At 42.1% G+C, this 20,504-nt stretch overlaps 1 protein-coding gene across 1 annotated transcript in view; it reads right to left on the reverse strand.

Annotated features, from left to right (window-relative positions):
• Positions 1-20,504, reverse strand: part of LOC133605878 (adhesion G protein-coupled receptor L3-like) — a 381,662-nt gene that overhangs the window by 73,848 nt on the left and 287,310 nt on the right. Inside the window, exons 11-12 of the mRNA XM_061959234.1 lie at positions 17,686-17,724; positions 136-319 (exon numbers count right to left, since the gene is read on the reverse strand). Of these exons, the coding sequence (XP_061815218.1) occupies positions 136-319; positions 17,686-17,724 (223 nt within the window). The remainder of the gene's footprint in view (positions 1-135; positions 320-17,685; positions 17,725-20,504) is intronic.

Below are 20,504 nucleotides of genomic sequence, written 5' to 3' on the forward strand. Positions count from 1 at the left end.
GTGAGGTGGGCTGGATCTTATGTGGATATAGTAAACATTTTAGACTTTTGAGTGCAACTCATGAAAAATGAAAGCAAAAACAAAAGTGTTGCGTTTATATTTTTGTTTAGTACATGCATGGTAAGTAATACTTACGAATGTTGTCTGTGTTCTCCTGCACAATATCCGTCTTCAGCAGGTTGTCAGCCAGCACGAAGGCGCCCTGCTCCACAGTGTCCAGCAGCATGGTGGCTGCCCTCAGCTGCTCGCCTGTGCCCAGCTCCTTCCACGCCCCCTGGGCATGGGGCTGCAGGAGGTTGTTCACCGTCTCCACCATGGCCTTGACAGAATACATTCTAATTAGCAATGGTGGCATCAACACAAGCAACTTTAGCTTGTAGCATGTAGGGGACCATGTATTGGACCACATGGTGGGGATCGCTAAAGATGCTAGATGTATGGATAAACTTTTCGCTATTACGCTTTTGAATGGAGGAAAGTCAAAGACAAGGGCCAGGTGGAAAGGCTGAAGCTCGTCCCTTTAGCTTTAGCTCATTGATTGGCTTTCTTGGGCTGCCTTCTTGCCAACGTGACAATGACAGCACACAGCAACTGACCAATTAGCAGTCAGATGCGAGATAAGATCGAGTTGGCCTCCTTACGAACAAGTAAGACAAAAAAATCAAAACAAGAGTCTATTACTCCACTTAAAGGTTTTGATTTACAAGCTTCGTCACAGGACCAATGCCATAGAACAGTGGTTCTTAACCTGTGTTCGATCGAACCCTAGGGGTTCGGTGAGTCGGCCTCAGGGGTTCGGCGGAGCCTCCACCGCGGAGGTCAAGACACACCCGACTCATCGTGTAAATAAAAACTTCTCCCTACCGGCGTATTATGGATACCACCAAACAATGTTCCCTCTATTTTTCCATCTGATTTGCAGGTGTGTAATTTGTTGTGAGTTCATGCACTGTGTTGGTTTTGTTCTTTGAACAAGGTGATGTTCAAGCACTGTTCATTTTGTGCACCAGTAAAAAAAAACATGTAACTTTGTCTTGAATTTGAAAAAAAATATATATATATTTTTCACTAAAGAAGGGTTCGGTGAATGCGCATATGAAACTGGTGGGGTTCGGTACCTCCAACAAGGTTAAGAACCACTGCCATAGAACCACTTTATGTAGACTCATGGGCCACATTAAATTAAAAATGTGTCCAGAGGGCAGGGAAATTGAAGGCCCAATATACTAAGGTATTGTAAAAAGTTCATCACATGATACTAATATAAACAAACTAACAGTACAGTAATAGATATAGACTGCTAACAATGTTATTTAAAGACCAACTCAAGTTTCTGTGGATTTAATCACAAGTGGCAGATGCAAAATATTTATTGATATATTTGTACCATTCCGACATTAAAGTCACATAAACTGGTGGACAAAAACGCAGCAGCCAACGTATGGACCCGATACTTAGCGTCTCACAGCATAACTATTCCTCTCCAGTCTTCTCGTCCGCCGGTTGTTAATGGTGTCCATTATGCCTGCTTTAATCTGCCGACAACAATGCCGGTGCAGCCGGGGAACCAACCGGAACATTTGCAAGACAAGATGAAAAATTAAGAGCCATTAAAGATTTATAAAATGCCAATGGTGAGATTCAGGCACTGAATGCTAATTGGTCGCCATTCATTCCGGATCCAACAAGCTAACGGGCGATATGTTCTCTGCGGAACAACTATTAAAACTCCCCGCCCCCGCCAATACCCGCAGTATAGTATTCCCTTTGCTCTTCTTCAAAAGTAACAATGATGAAGGAAGTACAGTATGTGGATACTAAGGATGTATATCGTTAAGATTTTATCGATACGATACCCTGATCGATATTCCTTATCAATACAAGTATTTATTGGTACTATATGTAATTTGCGGAAATCAAAAAATATAAAAAAATGCATTTGAATTAAAATGTATATTAGCACAAGAACACACACAAGCACACTCCTCTCTGAGCTGCCACCTTACCGTGGTAGAGGAGTTTGCGTGTCCCAATGATCCTAGGAGCTATGTTGTCCGGGGGCTTTATGCCCCCTGGTAGGGTCTCCCAAGACAAACTGGTCTTAGGTGAGGGATCAGACAAAGAGCAGCTCGAAGACCTCCATGACGAATAAAAATAAAGGACCCAGATTTCCCTCGCCCGGACGCGGGTCACCGGGGCCCCCCTCTGGAGCCAGGCCCGGAGGTGGGGCACGATGGCGAGCGCCTGGTGGCCGGGCCTGTCCCCATGGGGCCCGGCCGGGCACAGCCCGAAGAGGCAACGTGGGTCCCCCCCTCCAATGGGCTCACCACCCATAGCAGGGGCCATAAAGGTCGGGTGCATTGTGAGCTGGGCGGCAGCCGACGGCAGGGCACTTGGCGGTCCGATCCTCGGCTACAGAAGCTAGCTCTTGGGACGTGGAACGTCACCTCGCTGGGGGGGAAGGAGCCTGAGCTAGTGCGCGAGGTTGAGAAGTTCCGGCTAGATATAGTCGGACTCACTTCGAAGCACAGCAAGGGCTCTGGAACCAGTTCTCTCGAGAGGGGCTGGACTCTCTTCCACTCTGGCGTTGCCGGCAATGAGAGGCGACGGGCTGGGGTGGCAATTCTTGTTGCCCCCCGGCTCAGAGCCTGCACGTTGGAGTTCAACCCGGTGGACGAGAGGGTAGTTTCCCTCCGCCTTCGGGTGGGGGGACGGGTCCTGACTGTGGTTTGCGCTTACGCGCCAAACCGCAGCTCAGAGTACCCACCCTTTTTGGATTCGCTCGAGGGAGTACTTGAGAGTGCTCCCCCGGGTGATTCCCTCGTTCTACTGGGGGACTTCAATGCTCATGTTGGCAGCGACAGTGAAACCTGGAGAGGCGTAATTGGGAAGAATGGCCGCCCGGATCGGAACCCGAGTGGTGTTCTGTTATTAGACTTTTGTGCCCGTCACAGATTGTCCATAATGAACACCATGTTCGAACATAAGGGTGTCCATATGTGCACTTGGCACCAGGACACCCTAGGCCGCAGTTCCATGATCGACTTTGTAGTTGTGTCATCGGATTTGCGGCCTCATGTTTTGGACACTCGGGTGAAGAGAGGGGCGGAGCTTTCAACCGATCACCACCTGGTGGTGAGTTGGCTGCGATGGTGGGGGAGGATGCCGGACAGACCTGGCAGGCCCAAACGCATTGTGAGGGTTTGCTGGGAACGTCTGGCAGTCTCCTGTCAGAGAGAGTTTCAATTCCCACCTCCGGAAGAACTTTGAACATGTCACGAGGGAGGTGCTGGACATTGAGTCCGAGTGGACCATGTTCCGCACCTCTATTGTCTAGGCAGCTGATTGGAGCTGTGGCCGCAAGGTAGTTGGTGCCTGTCATGGCGGTAATCCTAGAACCCGTTGGTGGACACCGGCGGTGAGGGATGTCGTCAAGCTGAAGAAGGAGTCCTATCGGGTTCTTTTGGCTCATAGGTCTCCTGAGGCAGCGGACAGGTACCGACAGGCCAAGCGGTGTGCGGCTTCAGCGGTTGCGGAGGCAAAAACTCGGACATGGGAGGAGTTCGGGGAAGCCATGGAAAACGACTTCCGGACGGCTTCGAAGCGATTCTGGACCACCATCCGCAGCCTCAGGAAGGGGAAGCAGTGCACTATCAACACCGTGTATGGTGAGGATGGTGTTCTGCTGACCTCGACTTCGGATGTTGTGGATCGGTGGAGGGAATACTTCGAAGACCTCCTCAATCCCACCAACACGTCTTCCTATGAGGAAGCAGTGCCTGGGGAATCTGTGGTGGGCTCTTCTATTTTTGGGGCTGAGGTTGCTGAGGTAGTTAAAAAGCTCCTCGGTGGCAAGGCCCCGGGGGTGGATGAGATCCGCCCGGAGTTCCTTAAGGCTCTGGATGCTGTGGGGCTGTCTTGGTTGACAAGACTCTGCAGCATCGCGTGGACATCGGGGGCGGTACCTCTGGATTGGCAGACCGGGGTGGTGGTTCCTCTCTCTAAGAAGGGGAACTGGAGGATGTGTTCTAACTATCGTGGGATCACACTCCTCAGCCTTCCCGGTAAGGTCTATTCAGGTGTACTGGAGAGGAGGCTACGCCGGATAGTCGAACCTCGGATTCAGGAGGAACAGTGTGGTTTTCGTCCTGGTCGTGGAACTGTGGACCAGCTCTATACTCTCGGCAGGGTCCTTGAGGGTGCATGGGAGTTTGCCCAACCAGTCTACATGTGTTTTGTGGACTTGGAGAAGGCATTCGACCGTGTCCCTCGGGAAGTCCTGTGGGGAGTGCTCAGAGAGTATGGGGTATCGGACTGTCTGATTTTGGCGGTCCGCTCCCTGTATGATCAGTGTCAGAGCTTGGTCCGCATTGCCGGCAGTAAGTCGGACACGTTTCCAGTGAGGGTTGGACTCCGCCAAGGCTGCCCTTTGTCTCCGATTCTGTTCATAACTTTTATGGACAGAATTTCTAGGCGCAGTCAAGGCGTTGAGGGGATCTGGTTTGGTGGCTGCAGGATTAGGTCTCTGCTTTTTGCAGATGATGTGGTCCTGATGGCTTCATCTGGCCAGGATCTTCAGCTCTCGCTGGATCGGTTCGCAGCCGAGTGTGAAGCGACTGGGATGAGAATCAGCACCTCCAAGTCCGAGTCCATGGTTCTCGCCCGGAAAAGGGTGGAATGCCATCTTCGGGTTGGGGAGGAGACCCTGCCCCAAGTGGAGGAGTTCAAGTACCTCGGAGTCTTGTTCACGAGTGAGGGAAGAGTGGATCGTGAGGTCGACAGGCGGATCGGTGCGGCATCTTCAGTAATGCGGACGCTGTATCGATCCGTTGTGGTGAAGAAGGAGCTGAGCCGGAAGGCAAAGCTCTCAATTTACCGGTCGATCTACGTTCCCATCCTCACCTATGGTCATGAGCTTTGGGTTATGACCGAAAGGACAAGCGGCCGAAATGAGTTTCCTCCGCCGGGTGGCAGGGCTCTCCCTTAGAGATAGGGTGAGAAGCTCTATCATCCGGGGGGAGCTCAAAGTAAAGCCGCTGCTCCTCCACATCGAGAGGAGCCAGATGAGGTGGTTCGGGCATCTGGTCAGGATGCCACCCGATCGCCTCCCTCGGGAGGTGTTTAGGGCACGTCCGACCGGTAGGAGGCCACGGGGAAGACCCAGGACACGCTGGGAAGACTATGTCTCCCGGCTGGCCTGGGAACGCCTCGGGGTCCCACAGGAAGAGCTGGACGAAGTGGCTGGGGAGAGGGAAGTCTGGGCTTCCCTGCTTAGGCTGCTGCCCCCGCGACCCGACCTCGGATAAGCGGAAGAAGATGGATGGATTAGCACAAGAAGTTGAACACCCCCAACATGACGTACTGCTACATTTCAAAGCAGGAAAGTCTTTTATCAACACCTAGTTCTTTAAAGTCCTAAACAAGTCAACTATGTGTGCAATGCAAGGTAAAAATGGTCATCTTCTTGTAAAGACCACACAAATCCATCACTGTTTCTCTTCATTACACTCAGCTGGAAATTATATTTATATATGGCATGCATGTGCAAAACGCAGACCTTTTACATAATATATCATATAAAAAAAAAGATCATACTTTATATATATATATATATATATATATATATATATATAAATATATATATAAATATATATATATATATATATATATATATATATACGAAGGTCCTGAGTAGTCTTGGGTTCAATCCCGGGCTCGGTATCTTTCTGTGTGGAGTTTGCATGTCCTCCCCGTGACTGCGTGGGTTCCCTCCGGGTACTCCGGCTTCCTCCCACTTCCAAAGACATGCACCTGGGGATAAGTTGATTGGCAACACTAAATTGGCCTTAGTGTGTGGATGTGAGTGTGAATGTTGTCTGTCTATCTGTGTTGGCCCTGCGATGAGGTGGCGACTTGTCCAGGGTGTACCCGCGCCTTCCGCCCGATTGTAGCTGAGATAGGCTCCAGCGCCCCCCGCGACCCCAAAGGGAATAAGCGGTAGAAAATGGATGGATGGATGGATATATATATATATATGTGTATGTATATATATATATATATATATATATATATATATATATATACACATATATAAATATATATATATATATATATATACATACATATATAAATATATATATATATATATATATATATATATATATATATATATATATATATATATATATACATACATATATAAATATATATATATATATATATATATATATATATATATATATATATATATATATATATATATATATATATATATATATATATATATATATATATATATATATATATATATAAAGTATGATTTTTTTTTTAAATACAGTATTCATACTAACATATTATTTCAACTACAGGTGTGTTTGAGGTAAGGCATTTAGTTGAGGGGGAAGGAGATAACTTTTTTGATCAAGTGCATTTTAACATTTTTTGGACATTTATACAACATGTTTTCAAATTGTGGCAAGGGGAACTATTTAGTGAACTCCAGGACACATTTGAGGTAAGGTGTTTATTAGAAGAATTTGTTTAAATACATTCGTATATAATTATTTCATATACATACTACCTTATTTCCCCCTACAAATGCCGAGAGTATTCGACCATTAAAGGTATAGTATCGATTAAAGATGAGGTCTTTTTTTGTTCATATGCATTTACATAGCACATATTTTAGACACTTATTGTTTTATTTTCTCATCTTGTGGTCAGTAAATCTATTTATTCAACTGCAGAGAGTAGCAGGCATATTAGCTGTAAAGTGTTTATTAGAGATGAAGTTTGTATTGTGTTCAAAAGCATTTATATCAATATTTATTTGATATTTATGCTACCAAATGTCCTCAACTACACATAATTACTTACCTGCAGAGCATGCCAGTTATATTGTATGTCAGGTGTTTATTAGAGATAAGCTCTTTATCAGTTTCAATGTATTCTATGACTGTTTTTAGGAAATGTACACTATGGAATTTCAGCGAACAGAGCCACTACTGTGTATAGTATCATGCAGTCATCAAATCGGCGCATCTGTTTTTATGCCTTGAAATTATGTATTTTGGGTGAGATACAGGCAGTACCATTTTTATAACTTTTTAAAAATATTTACATAATTCTGTATTTTCTCCACACCACTATTTACTCAACTACAGAATGTACCAGGCATATTAGCGGTGTGATGTGTATAGAGGATGAAGTACTGCACACAGTAGCGGTCCTATTCAGCTATCAAATCAGTGCACCTTTTTTATCTCCTGTTTTATGTCAGGTTGTCCATCACAGGTGATATGACTTTTTCTTGTTGTGGTGAACAAAAAGGCAGAGAAAAGGATGTCAGCACCTCAAGGGGTGAAAAAAACAAAAAACAAAACACAAAGGCTCCTTTAAATTTAGAGCGACGCAACCTGAGCCTTTGGCTGAATGTCAGAGGTGAATCATTACATCAAAAATTGTTGTTGCTGAGCAGACGTTGCAACACTCTGTATGATGATGATGTAACACAGCCAAGCTGCTGCTACAATAACTCCGTAAATGCTGTAATCTGAGCCAAGATGTTTGTTCAGGGCCTTAATTTGGCTTTTATTTGCCATATTTGAATAAAACATTCTTTTTTTTTTAACTAGAAACATGATTTGGAGTATGGAGGGTCAAATGGGACAAAGTTGAATAAATAATTACTTAAATTTGAAAAACACTTTAGAGGGTCACAAGAACTGCAGAAAAGGTGATCGGCTGTCTACTCTTCTCCTTGGACTCCAATGCCAGCTCAAGGTGTCTATCACCGAAGCCAGTTCTATCATAAAAGACCACCTTCATTCTTACATACGTACGCGCACACACACGGTACATACATCCATACGCATATTTACTGAACAAACATACATATATACACATGCACATACAGTCAGGGGCGCCGAAAAGGGGGGGTAAAGGAGACGGATTCTAGGGGCCCATGATGGAGGGGGCCCAGAGAGGCCCCTAATGATGATGAAATTATAATACAGAAAAAATAATGACACTGTGTTGAAGGCCCTGTAAAGATTCTTTTCATGGGGCCCAAAATCCCTAGCGGCGCCCCTGCATATAGTATACATGCAAACACTTGTGCATATTATCAAGCTTCATCAACATTTGTTAACGTTGTTCCCCCCAGGGGGAAACTGGGCTGAAACGCGGCACACTTCTAAAGCATAATCCACTTTTACATAACAATGTAAAAGGTTATAATAGTCCGCTCCTCTTTCTTTACCCACTCTATCTTTCTTTTATGTCATGTCTGTGTGATCATGTTTTGTTTGGCCATGTGCTTTTTTGGATTTTGTCAGTTCCTGTTTTTTCACTCCCGTTTTGTTTCCATGACAACCCATTAGTTTTCACCTGTCCTCATGTCACACCTGATTCATTTGCACTCACACACCTGTTGTTAATCATGTCTGTGTTATTTAAGCTTTTCATTTTCTGTTGGTTGGCCTGGCGACATCACATTCATGCTCTGCACTCTTGACACACTGCTTACTCTGTCCAGGTCATAGTTCATGCTGCTCTTTTCTTGCCACGTAAGTTTTTTGTTTATTCAAGCTACTGTTTTGTACCTCCGATGTGAGTGCCTTTTGTTTGTTCCTTTTTTCCATAGTTCTGCCTTTGTGCTAGTTTTGTTTTATTAGCCAAGTTTGTTCCCCGCCTTGTGCGCGCCTTTTGTTTATACTTTTTATAATGTATTATTAAATCATGTATTTAACTTCACGCCATGTCTGGTCCAAATCCTTTGCACCATGGGAAAACAAACCACGCCAAAGTCCAAGTCTTGACATTTTGTAATTCAAGTATTCATTACATTTATGTATTTTTGCACTTGAAGTGGTTGTAATGTTCATAATAGAGGTCATTCTTATCATTTATTATCAACAGTGTTATTTCAATTGGTATTTTATTGTTCCCTTTATAGTGCAATAATGTTCATTGCTATTTCTGTGTTATTAAAATCTACTTCACTAACTGGTTCTTTATAAATTTTGGTATCATATTTGTGTATATCGTATTTGCTGATGTAGTCCTGTTGTTTTTGTTGTTGTTGTTGTCTCTCTTTGTCTTGTCCCCCCAATTTCCTCTTCTGTCTTCTTTTTCTTATTATTTCGATCCCCCCCTGCTGCGGTTGGGCTGTGCCAAACACTAAATTTATTCATGTAATAAAGTAAAGTCCAATACAAGTAGAGTAACACAAGAAATATCCCACACTTCTGTTTTGTAAAGCAAATCTGTACAGCAGATATGGGCATCTGCACCAACAATATAATTTGCCTGAGAGGCGCTGCAGAACATGTTAAAAAAAAAAAAAAAAAGACAACCTACACCCCAATCATATCCTGTTTATCATAATGTCCTCGGGGGAAAAGTTCAGATTCCTTAAAAGTAAAATCAACAGACTGAAGAACAGCTACTATCCCTGGCAGTCTGAAGTCGAAATACACACCAGCCCAAAAGTGCTTCATATGTATGTATATATGTATGTGCCTACACAGTCATACTGCCGTGTGTACGTGTGAGTATGTGTGTGGTAGTGGTGTTTGTGTACCTGAGCAGGTACATATTTGGATTCATTATTTGTGCTGTCAATTATTTGTCAATAGCTTAGTAGCTATTGACTGGGATTACCACGGCAACACACAGTGTAGTATCATGAATTAAATTAAAATACAACTACATCAAGAGGTTGCCAATAGCAACTACCAATGTGTGTTGACCTACAAACGTAATTTGAAACGGATAAACCTAATCAAATAAACTACAGTAAAATTAAATAAAAATAACCAGGTTGCAAAGAGGAGTTTTACAATGAAACATTACACTGCTAATGGTCACACCTTATAATCCAAATGTTGTGTTTTATGCGTCTACCTAAGCTACCTATTAATGTGGTGTATACAATATTAATGTAGTGTAAAACAGTCCAATAAATACAAGCTGAATGGACACAGATTCATCAGGCACAACTACACGCCAGATAAGCTTTTGCGTTTTATGAGGATATCTTCATCTTCCCACACATGGGCACGCTTTTCTTTTTTAACGATGGGGGGCCTCCCCTACAAGGTCATGATGTTCCCCCAACCCCAGCGGGGCCTCGCCACTACAAAAACAGTATTTTCATTTTTATTACTGCATCTTTGGAATTTCCTCCATCAAACGGAAACAAATCATTAACATGTACAAATGAATGATAAAGATCAAACACAACATACATCAAACAGCAACTTTGCAACCTGCATATGTGTTTTCTGTTTAATAGTGATATATGTAGAACTGTAATATATGTATGTACCCTCAATAAGAATGTACAAATGTCCAAAATTAATCAGTTTAACATGTTCCCCTGACGAGTAGAATTAAACTTTAACATGTAATACGAAGGTCCTGAGTAGTCCTGAGTTCAATCCTGCGCTCGGGATCTTTCTGTGTGGAGTTTGCATGTTCTCCCCGTGACTGCGTGGGTTCCCTCCGGGTACTCCGGCTTCCTCCCACCTCCAAAGACATGCACCTGGGGATAGGTTGATTGGCAACACTAATTTGGCCCTAGTGTGTGAATCTGAGTGTGATTATCTGTCTATCTGTGTTGGCCCTGCGTTGAGGTGGCGACTTGTCCAGGGTGTACCCCGCCTACCGCCCGAATGCAGATGAGATAGGCTCCAGCACCCCCGTGACCCCAAAAGGGACAAGCGGTAGAAATTGGATGGATATTGTAAAACACATTTCTACATTCAAAGCACTTCCTTGTGGTCTACAAAATGTTGACCGGACCGTTTCAATACCGCTTTCTGACTGTCTCTTCAGGATGCGCCGTTTTGTGGGCAGTCTTATTTACATGTTTTCTGATACAAAGCCAGATATAAATTCAAAATTATTCGCAAATGTCTATTAGAAATTGCAACAGCGGAGGATGCATGTGCATGTACAATCCAGTCCGCCCAACAAGAGGACAGCAAAAATAAAAAGGAACTTATTGATAACAGCGCGGACTTCAATGGCGGACTCGCGCAGAGTAAAACTTTACCATATATGGAGGTATCCGCTGACGTCACTAATGGAAAAAACGTCACAAATGGTGCATATTCCAAACAGCTTGTTCGGAAGAAGTATGAAAGGAGGCGAGATTGTTTTATTAATATCTTCGCCCTGCCTCCACGGTTTGATTACAAATGTTCAGGACTTGTGCAGATCCTACATACACAAAAACAGGTACTAATAGGTAAGAAAAGTTTGTTTTGCATGATAGGCCCCTTTTAAAAGGGAACTGCAACTTTTTGTAATGTTGCCTATCATTCACAATCATGAGAAACATGACGCCGGGTGGATTTTTTTTTAATGCATTCTAAATATTAAATAAATTTGATCAAAAGTCTGCTTACAATGGAGCCTAAGGGAGCCGCTCTATTCTGCCTATAGTGTCACGGCGCAAGCGCATGACGCTGCGCATTCCTCAGTGCGCTCCGCTAAGCGCATCTCTCGGCACACCCTTGCGCGGTCCGCTCCTGCCGCCTCTCACTTTGCTATGCGCTCCGCGGAGCGCCTCGGGACAAGCCCACGAGCGCTCCTCTCCGGCTCAATCAGCAATCTGCACACCTGACGCTGATAAGGCGCCACGCTTCTTAAGCCAGCGCAATCCTGTGTTCCAGCGCCAGAACGTAGCTACCTGTTCCTGTACACAGCGTTCCTCCGTTTCCTGGTTTCGAACTGTGTGTCTCGTCTCCCCGAATTTCCTCTGGTTCCCTGGCTGCCTTCCTGGATCTCGAAATCTCGCCTTGTCACGGACCTTGATGCCTCGCTCCTGCCCCTGACCTCCTGCCTGTCCCTGGACCTCCAAGCTTGCCTTGCCCTCCCTGGACTTCCGCACCTCGCTCAACACGCACCCTCAACAACTCCTGGTAACACTCCTCAGATAATCATTACACATAGTCACACCATACATATTTTGGTTAGTTACACGCCTCAATTCCTTTATTATAATTGATACGCCTCGAGCTAAAACAACGTCCCTGCCTCTGTGCCGTCTCCTTCCCTCGCTGTACTGTAACATATAGAGCCCCTAAAAAACATTGAAACACCTCCATTAGGCTGTTATTAGGATGCCAACTGCTTGGATGCCAACTGCTATGATGTTGCACCCATTTCGGTGAAGAATGTCTCATAATCCTCACGAAGAAACGGGGAGTGGGGTCGGGGGGAATAAGCACTTTTTATGTCGTTCCTGCCAGTTCTAGGTCCTAAATTGGCTGTCAAAGTGTCCCAACTTGTCGGATTACCTTCTCAGACATCTCATGTCTAGATGAGATGCATGATTTATGATCTACTATAAACTTACAGGGAGCGAGGAAACAGCAGACCACTTGATGATGTAAACATAGCGACACTCGGCAGTGATCACGTCGCCGCTATAAAAAGTTTGTCTGTGTTAGCGCTCATAATAACAATATCACTAATACTTGGTAATATTCAAGTCACGAAATGTAAATTAAGTATTGTTGGTGCCTTTTGAATGGTTATTTATTGGGTTTGCATGGGCAAAATAGAAGACCTCCCATTGGCTCCGCTGTAAGCAGACTTTTATTTATGTTTATTAACGATTTAGAGTGCATTAAAAAAAATCAATCCGTCTTCATGTCTTTCATAATGATTGTGAACGATAGGCAACATTCCAAAAAAAAGTGCAGTTTCTCTTTAAGTGTCAGTATTATTACCGTATTGCATTAAGTCACAAAATGCACTATAATGTGTGTTTTAAAAACTATATAATATATTCTGGGTGTGCTTTTTTGATGCTACTACCCTCCACCCCCAGCTCAACGTTTAAATAATGAATGTGCAACGCACGTCCAGCTTTGAACTCTGTTCCGTGCGTGAACACCAGTATACAAATCCCTAGTGGCTAAGAGTTAAGTGCAGCAGCGCTATGCAATGAGCTAAAAGCCATAAGCTGTCAGACCAGTCCATTGCAGCTCTCAAGGTACCACATAGCTGCCCTTCATTACATAACCTCAATAGACGCAAAAACGTCAAAAATACATAGAATTAGCATTTTTTCCCAAAATACTTTCCTACATTTCCGCCAATCATGTATCGACTGTAAGTTCCAAAATGTGTGCTTTTAAGAACTAACTAATGAACGATGGGCGGATTTATCAATCTGCAAAAACATGGGAGACCAAAAAATATGTTTATTTTGTATTGCTGATGCGTCATGTTTGTTTAAATGACGCTTTTGTGGCAGTACAGTAAGGACCTGATCTACAGTAACACAACTTTGTGTGTATTCAAACACAAGCAAATTTGATAGCGCACGCAAAGCTGATCTACTAAGTTCGTGCACAGAGGACCTATTATGCAAATGTTTCTTACCAATTAGTACCTGCTTTTATGTATTTAAGATTTGCATAAGCCCTGAAAATGTTTAATCAAACCGTAAAGGCATGGCATCGATATTTATAAAATAACCTTGCCTTCCTTTATAGTATAGAGCAGGGGTCCCCAAAATCCAGAACGTGGAAGGTCCCAAGTTTAAAAAAAAATAAAAAAAATCCAAGTTTAAAAAAATAAAAAATAAAATTATATATATATATATATATATATATATATATATATATATATATATATATATATATATATATATATATATATATAATTTTTTTTATTTTATTTTTTTAAACTTGGGACCTTCCACGGTCTGGATTTTGGGGACCCCTATATATATATATATATATATATATATATATATATATATATATATATATATATATATATATATATATATATATATATATATAAATATATATATATATACGCGCAATCTGAACCTTGGTATTTACCGTGATGACGGACTGGCAGTGTGTCGCGCCTCGCCAAGGAGCAGCGAGAATACCAAGAAGCACATATGCCAAATTTTCAAAGAGAACGGCCTACGGATCACGATTGAAGCCAACAAGCAAACCGTCAACTTCCTTGACGTCACTTTCAACCTGAGAAATAACAGCTACCAACCATTCACGAAACCCAACACAACACTCCAATACGTGCACCATGACAGCAACCACCCACCCACCACCACGAAAAGAATACCTACCGGAATTAATAAAAGACTATCGATGCTGTCATCTAGCAAAGCTGAATTTGACCAAGCAACCCCCCCGTACCAAAAAGCCCTTGATGAAAGCGGATACAATTTCACCCTCACCTATGAACCCACGCCAGGAAACCAGCCAAAAAAGAACAGAAAACGAAACGACATCATCTGGTACAACCCCCCATACAGCAAAAACGTCTCAACTAACATTGGACACAAATTCCTCAATCTGATTGACAAACACTTTCCCAAAGACAATACCCTAAGAAAAGTATTCAACAAGAACAACATTAAATTGAGCTACAGCTGTATGAACAATATACGACAAATTATCTCAAACCACAACAAAACAATTGCAAATGAGCCGTCGGCCCCCGGACAGAGCGACTCCAAAACCAACAAAGGCTGCAACTGTCGAAAGAAACCTGATTGCCCTCTCAACGGGGGGTGCTTACAAACATCAGTTGTCTACCAATCTAAGGTAACACGCAAGGACATTAACACATCCGACACATATGTAGGATTAACCGAGGGAGAGTTCAAAACCAGATGGAACAATCACAAGGCTTCTTTCAGGAACCAAAACCTGCGGAATACCACAGAACTCAGCAAACACATTTGGGACCTCAAAGACAATAATGTTGAATATTCAATAACATGGCAAATCCTTGCATCCAGCACACCTTACAATAGTGGTAATAAAAGATGCAACCTATGCTTGAAAGAGAAACTGTTTATTATTTACCGTCCAGACCTGTCATCCCTCAACAAGCGCAGCGAAATTGTAACAGCATGCCGCCACAGACGGAAACACCTCCTAGGTAACACATGAGCCAATCACCACGCCCCTACGCCAGCCTGTACCCACCCACTCTGTGCCCTATATAAACCATGGTATGTGAATGCTCCCATTAAAATCTCCTGATGATTGAGGGAACCCCCCCTCATGAAACAGGCCTGTAGAGATGAAATAGTCTTGTGATTTTTTTCCCACACATACATATATTGCGCTCTACTACGGTATCGAGCACTATTTTTTGGATAACCTTATTAAGACATATATATATATATATATATATATATATATATATATATATATATACATATATATATATATATACATATATATATATATAGTTTGTTTTTTTTTTTTTTTTTCAAATTATTATTTTATTAAAATCTGTCCTTGCTAATCCATTTTCTACCGCTTGTTACTCTCGGTGTCTCCTAGATGCTGAGGCAAATTATATTGTCTAAAAACGCATTTTCCTCTTTCAGTAAACTAGTGCGTGAGGAATATGTATATATATATCCATCCATCCATTTTCTACTGCTTGTCCCTTTTGGGGTCACGGGGGGTGCTGGAGCCTATCACAGCTGCATTCGGGCGGAAGGCGGTGTACACCCTGGACAAGTCGTCACCTCATCGCAGATATATATATATATATATATATATATATATATATATATATATATACAGTATATATATATACAGCCCGGCCCCCAGCCAAATTGTTTTAACCCAATGTGGCCCCCGAGTCAAAAAGTTTGGGGACCCCTGCTATAGAGTGTCTCTTAAGTGAGTCGAATAAGGCGTTGATCCATTTTGCGTCTCTGTCTTCATTAATATGCAAAATATTGGGAGGAGAAAATGCAAATATATTTTACAACACACAGAATATGATTTTTCAACACCAATCACCGTTTTGGGAGCACTATTTGGCATTTTATTTACTCTGTCCCTCCTCCCGCTGACCTTTCACCAGCAGGTAAACGCTAAAACGCGCAGTTGAATTGTAAATACAAATTTGTTTTTAAGACTTGTGTCTCTTCTTTAGGCACAGTCTTCTCATGTGCGGTCCAGAGCGAGGGGCCACCGCCCGTAAGAGATTTGCTGTTTTGTCCAAAGTTGTCCCCTATTCACACGCTCCTGTTGCACGTGCACGCTGTGTGGAGCACCCTAAGCCTCGCTGCGCAAGGCCCCTTTGCACGTTTGGACAATTAAAGGGCCACGGTCTAGTGCAAAAACAGACATTCAAATAACCATTTTTATTTCCATTGAGGTTTAACGATTTTGTGAGTTTCATTTATCAAAAGCCAACTTGCTTTTTTTTTTTTGCTTGCATTTATTTGTTTTGCATTTTGATTTGCATGGCTTACTTTTTGTTACGGTAAGTTGCTTCTGCTAATTGATAGCTTTTTGGTTATTTGTTCCTCGTCTTGTTTTTGCCTGTTTTAAAATAGTTTCATCAATCCATCAAATTTATGCTGCCCATTTTTTGCTGCAGCTGCTACATATACTGTAATATTGTACATGGTAATTAAGATGTGTTATATTGTTTATATTACATAATAATATAATATAATAATATAATATCACTATATATTATATACTGTATATATAATATGTAAATATTACATATATAATATATTGCTATTTTTTCTGTGTGGAGTTTGCATGTCCTCCCCGTGACTGCATGGGTTCCCTCCGGGTACTCCGGCTTCCTCCCACCTCCAAAGACATGCACCTGGGGACAGGTTGATTGGCAACACTAAATTGGCCCTAGTGTGTGAATGTGAGTGTGAATGTTGTCTGTCTATCTGTGTTGGCCCTGCGATGAGGTGGCGACTTTTCCAGGGTGTACCCTGCCTTCCGCCCGATTGTAGCTGAGATAGGCTCCAGCGCCCCCCGCGACCCCGAAGGGAATAAGCGGTAGAAATGGATGGATGGATGGGCTATTATGGTAAATTTTTAGTCTACTTTTATACCTTTTGTTTTGGCCCTCTTTTTGTGCCCTTGTGTGCACGATCCTTTTCATCCTTATCCTTTCCATCCTTTGTAACTGAGCTACTGTGTGGAACAATTTACCTTGTGGATCATTAAACTTTGTCTAAGTCTAAGTAACCTCGATACAGATGCAACAACAATACATAATACCGTACAGCATATTAGTAGTTCAAATTAAGCACATTTGACATGTTAGTTGCCTACTGTATAATGTTTGATTCTCAGAGGCAAAAAAAAGCCCATTTGTATTATAATGAAATGAATACATGGTAGCCGCCGGACATCCTCCATGTATTAGTAGATGATATTTTATATGTAGCAGAAATAAATGCTTTGAAACTACAAATTAGATGAAAGAACATTTCGTAGAGGAGGGAAGTTGGCTGCAAAATCCAAAAACCCTTTAAATTCAAAGACTTGTATGTGTATTTTTGTGACATTAACAGAGCATATCTTCCATTTTAAGTGGCGAAACTCCTGAAGACAGCTAAAAATGTCACTGGTTTTAGCAAAAAGTTGCTGAGGACAGCCTTCTCAAAAATTGGGACACGCATGCATTATGTATCAATCATAACATGTCAGGACTTTTAGCTGACTTGGAATTTTAATTTACTGGAATTAATGATTAAATCTTTTTTTTTGCAAACTGTACCAAAATATTTCTGTATAGTACAACATGTTGGCACCCCACTACTAGCAGCTCCAAAAATCGTAAGTGAAAATCGATAGCTTTTGACCACATTAGAAATTGCATTAAAAAGAAAAGTCCACATACCTGAACGTAAAAGCGACACGAACGCTCTCTTTTCTGTAGCTGCAAATGAATAAAAAAAAGTTGTTAGGAAAAATATAGTATGTTACGTACTGAATAGAGAGGAAAAAAATGCAGAATTTGTCACAATTGAAAAATACCCAGTGTTTGAATCAAAGCCCTTTCAAAAGCTAATCCACTTTTTGTGTCATTTTGTGCAATTTGCCACTCTGAACACTGATTTTGAGATTTTATTAGCACAGAGTGTGCTAAACTCCTCAGTGTGAATGATTTCTTTCGGCCATTTTTATTGCCACTAAAATCTCAATAGGGACATCTGTATCGAGGAAAAAAACCTCAGTGGCTAACAGGTGTCTCCTTCGCCAATTCAGCAAATTAACTAACGATGCACAATTTGGATTTCACTGCTGATTGCTTCCCTTTTAGTTAACTCAGCAGCAAGAAAGTATTTTGTTTGTTCACTCCAATGCCAATGCATGAGATCAAATGACTCTATACCGGGGGTCGGCAACCCAAAATGTTGAAAGAGCCAAACTGGAACAAAAAAACAAATCTGTCTGGAGCCGCAAAAAATGAAAAATCTTATAATGAAAGCAACACATGTTGAGGTGGTAAAGCCTACCTCCTCTGCCGGCTAGTCCTCCTGCGATTTGCAAATCGATACTAAAACATCGATACTGCCGATACCAGATATTTATGCTTCAATATCGATTTGTCAAATCAAAATTGTGTTACTTTTGATACTTTAGTTATTTGAGATTATGTATATCACCAGCAGCAACACAGTGTTAAGTAACCTGGTTACCTTATCCAGAGGAAGGTTGCTATTGTTCTGGACTATCTATCTTGCCAGTTATGCGGAAAGTGAATCATCAGTTGGCTCGCACAAATGCAGCATGAAGAGATTTAAAGTTAAAAGTTAAAGTCACACACACGCACACACTAGGTGTGGTGAAATTACCCTCTGCATTTGACCCATCCCCTTGTTCCACCCCCTGGGAGGTGAGGGGAGCAGTAAGCAGCAGCGGTGGCCGCGCTCGGGAATCATTTTGGTGATTTATCCCCCAATTCCAACCCTTGATGCTGAGTGCCAGGCATGGAGGAAATGGGTCCCACTTTATAGTCTTTGGTATGACTCGGCCAGGGTTTGAACTCACGACCTACCTACCAATCTCAGGGTGGACACTAACCACAAGGCCACTGAGCAGGCTTTCAATATCACTAATACTTGGTTAATATTCAAGTCACGAAATGTAAATTAAGTATTGTTGGTGCTTTTTGATCGGTTATTTATTGGGTTTGCATGGGCAAAATAAAAGACCTCCCATTGTGAGCAGACTTTTATTTATGTTTATCTACGATTTAGAATGCATTAAAAATAATCTATTTGTCTTCCAAATCTTTATTATTCGCCTTTATTATACGTGCTACATTCTGTTTCATCTTATTTGTATTTCGTTCGGGAGTCCGAATTAAGCCAGAATTTTACATTTCCTTAGTTACCTTCTTAAATAAATCTCAGTTTCTTTTTTCCTACCATCAATGCACTTCAAAATGTTCCGTTCTTTCAATGTGTGAAGCTACGGAGCCCTTAAAGGGACATGGAGGGAAAAAAATGTTTTGCGAGATCTCGCAATACTTTTTGTGTCTCCTCGCAATACTTTTTACGAGATCTCGCAAAAGATTTTTTCCTATGTCAGTGAACCGGAAGTAAAACAGACACAGCGATGGTAAACCTGAAGTGAAACAGACACAGTGATGGAGGAGCCTACCCATCATCCATGGGAGAAGTTTATTGATTTCTATTTTAGTATTGGCCTAACATATAAAGACATCAAATCGTATTATGGTGCCACAACAGAGCACAGATGATGGGTAGGCTCCCGCATGCTCCCGCTCCTCCATCGCTGTGTCTGTTTCACTTCCGGTTCACCATCGCTGTGTCTGTTTTACTTCCGGTTCACTGACATAGGAAAAAAACCTTTTGCGAGATCTCTCAAAAAGTATTGCGAGATCTCGCAAAAAGTATTGCGAGATCTCGCAAAAGTAATACAAGATCTCGCAAAACATTTTTTTCCCTCCATGTTCCTTTCGGGGCTCCGTAAAAATGGATGGATGGATGGATGGATGTTCTGAATATAGTGAATGTTCATATTCAATCTTGGAGAAAGCAAACCTTCAAGTTTGAGTAAACAGTGGTATTTCAGTTTGAGCACATGATAAGATAAGGCCCCTTAGTTCAGTGTTTTTCAACCACTGTGTGCCGTGAGATACAGTCTGGTGTGCCGTGGGAGATTATATAGTTTCACCTATTTGGGGTAAAAATATTTTTTGCAAACCAGTAATTATAGTCTGCAAATTATGTGTTGCTGTTGAGTGTCGGTGCTGTCTACATCTTGGCAGAGTAACCGTGTAATACTCTTCCATATCAGTAGGTGGCAGCCGGTAGCTAATTGCTTTGTAGATGTCGGAAACAGCGGAGGCAGTGTGCAGGTAAAAAGGTATCTAATGCTTAAACCAAAAATAAACAACAGCTAAGTGCCCCTAAGAAAAGGCATTGAAGCTTAGGGAAGGCCATGCAGAACGACGGTAAAACTGAACTGGCTACAAAGTAAACAAAAACAGAATGCTGGACGACAGCAAAGACTTACTGTGGAGCAAAGACGGCGTCCACAAAGTACATCAGTACATGACATGACAATCAACGGTGTCCCCACAAAGAAGGATAAAAACAACTGAAATATTCTTGATTGCTAAAACAAAGTAGATGCGGGAAATTGCGCTCAAAGGAAGACATGAAACTGCTACAGGAAAATAGCAAA

Source organism: Nerophis lumbriciformis, linkage group LG05, assembly GCF_033978685.3.
Source record: "Nerophis lumbriciformis linkage group LG05, RoL_Nlum_v2.1, whole genome shotgun sequence".
In the NCBI taxonomy this organism is placed as follows: Eukaryota; Metazoa; Chordata; class Actinopteri; order Syngnathiformes; family Syngnathidae; genus Nerophis; species Nerophis lumbriciformis.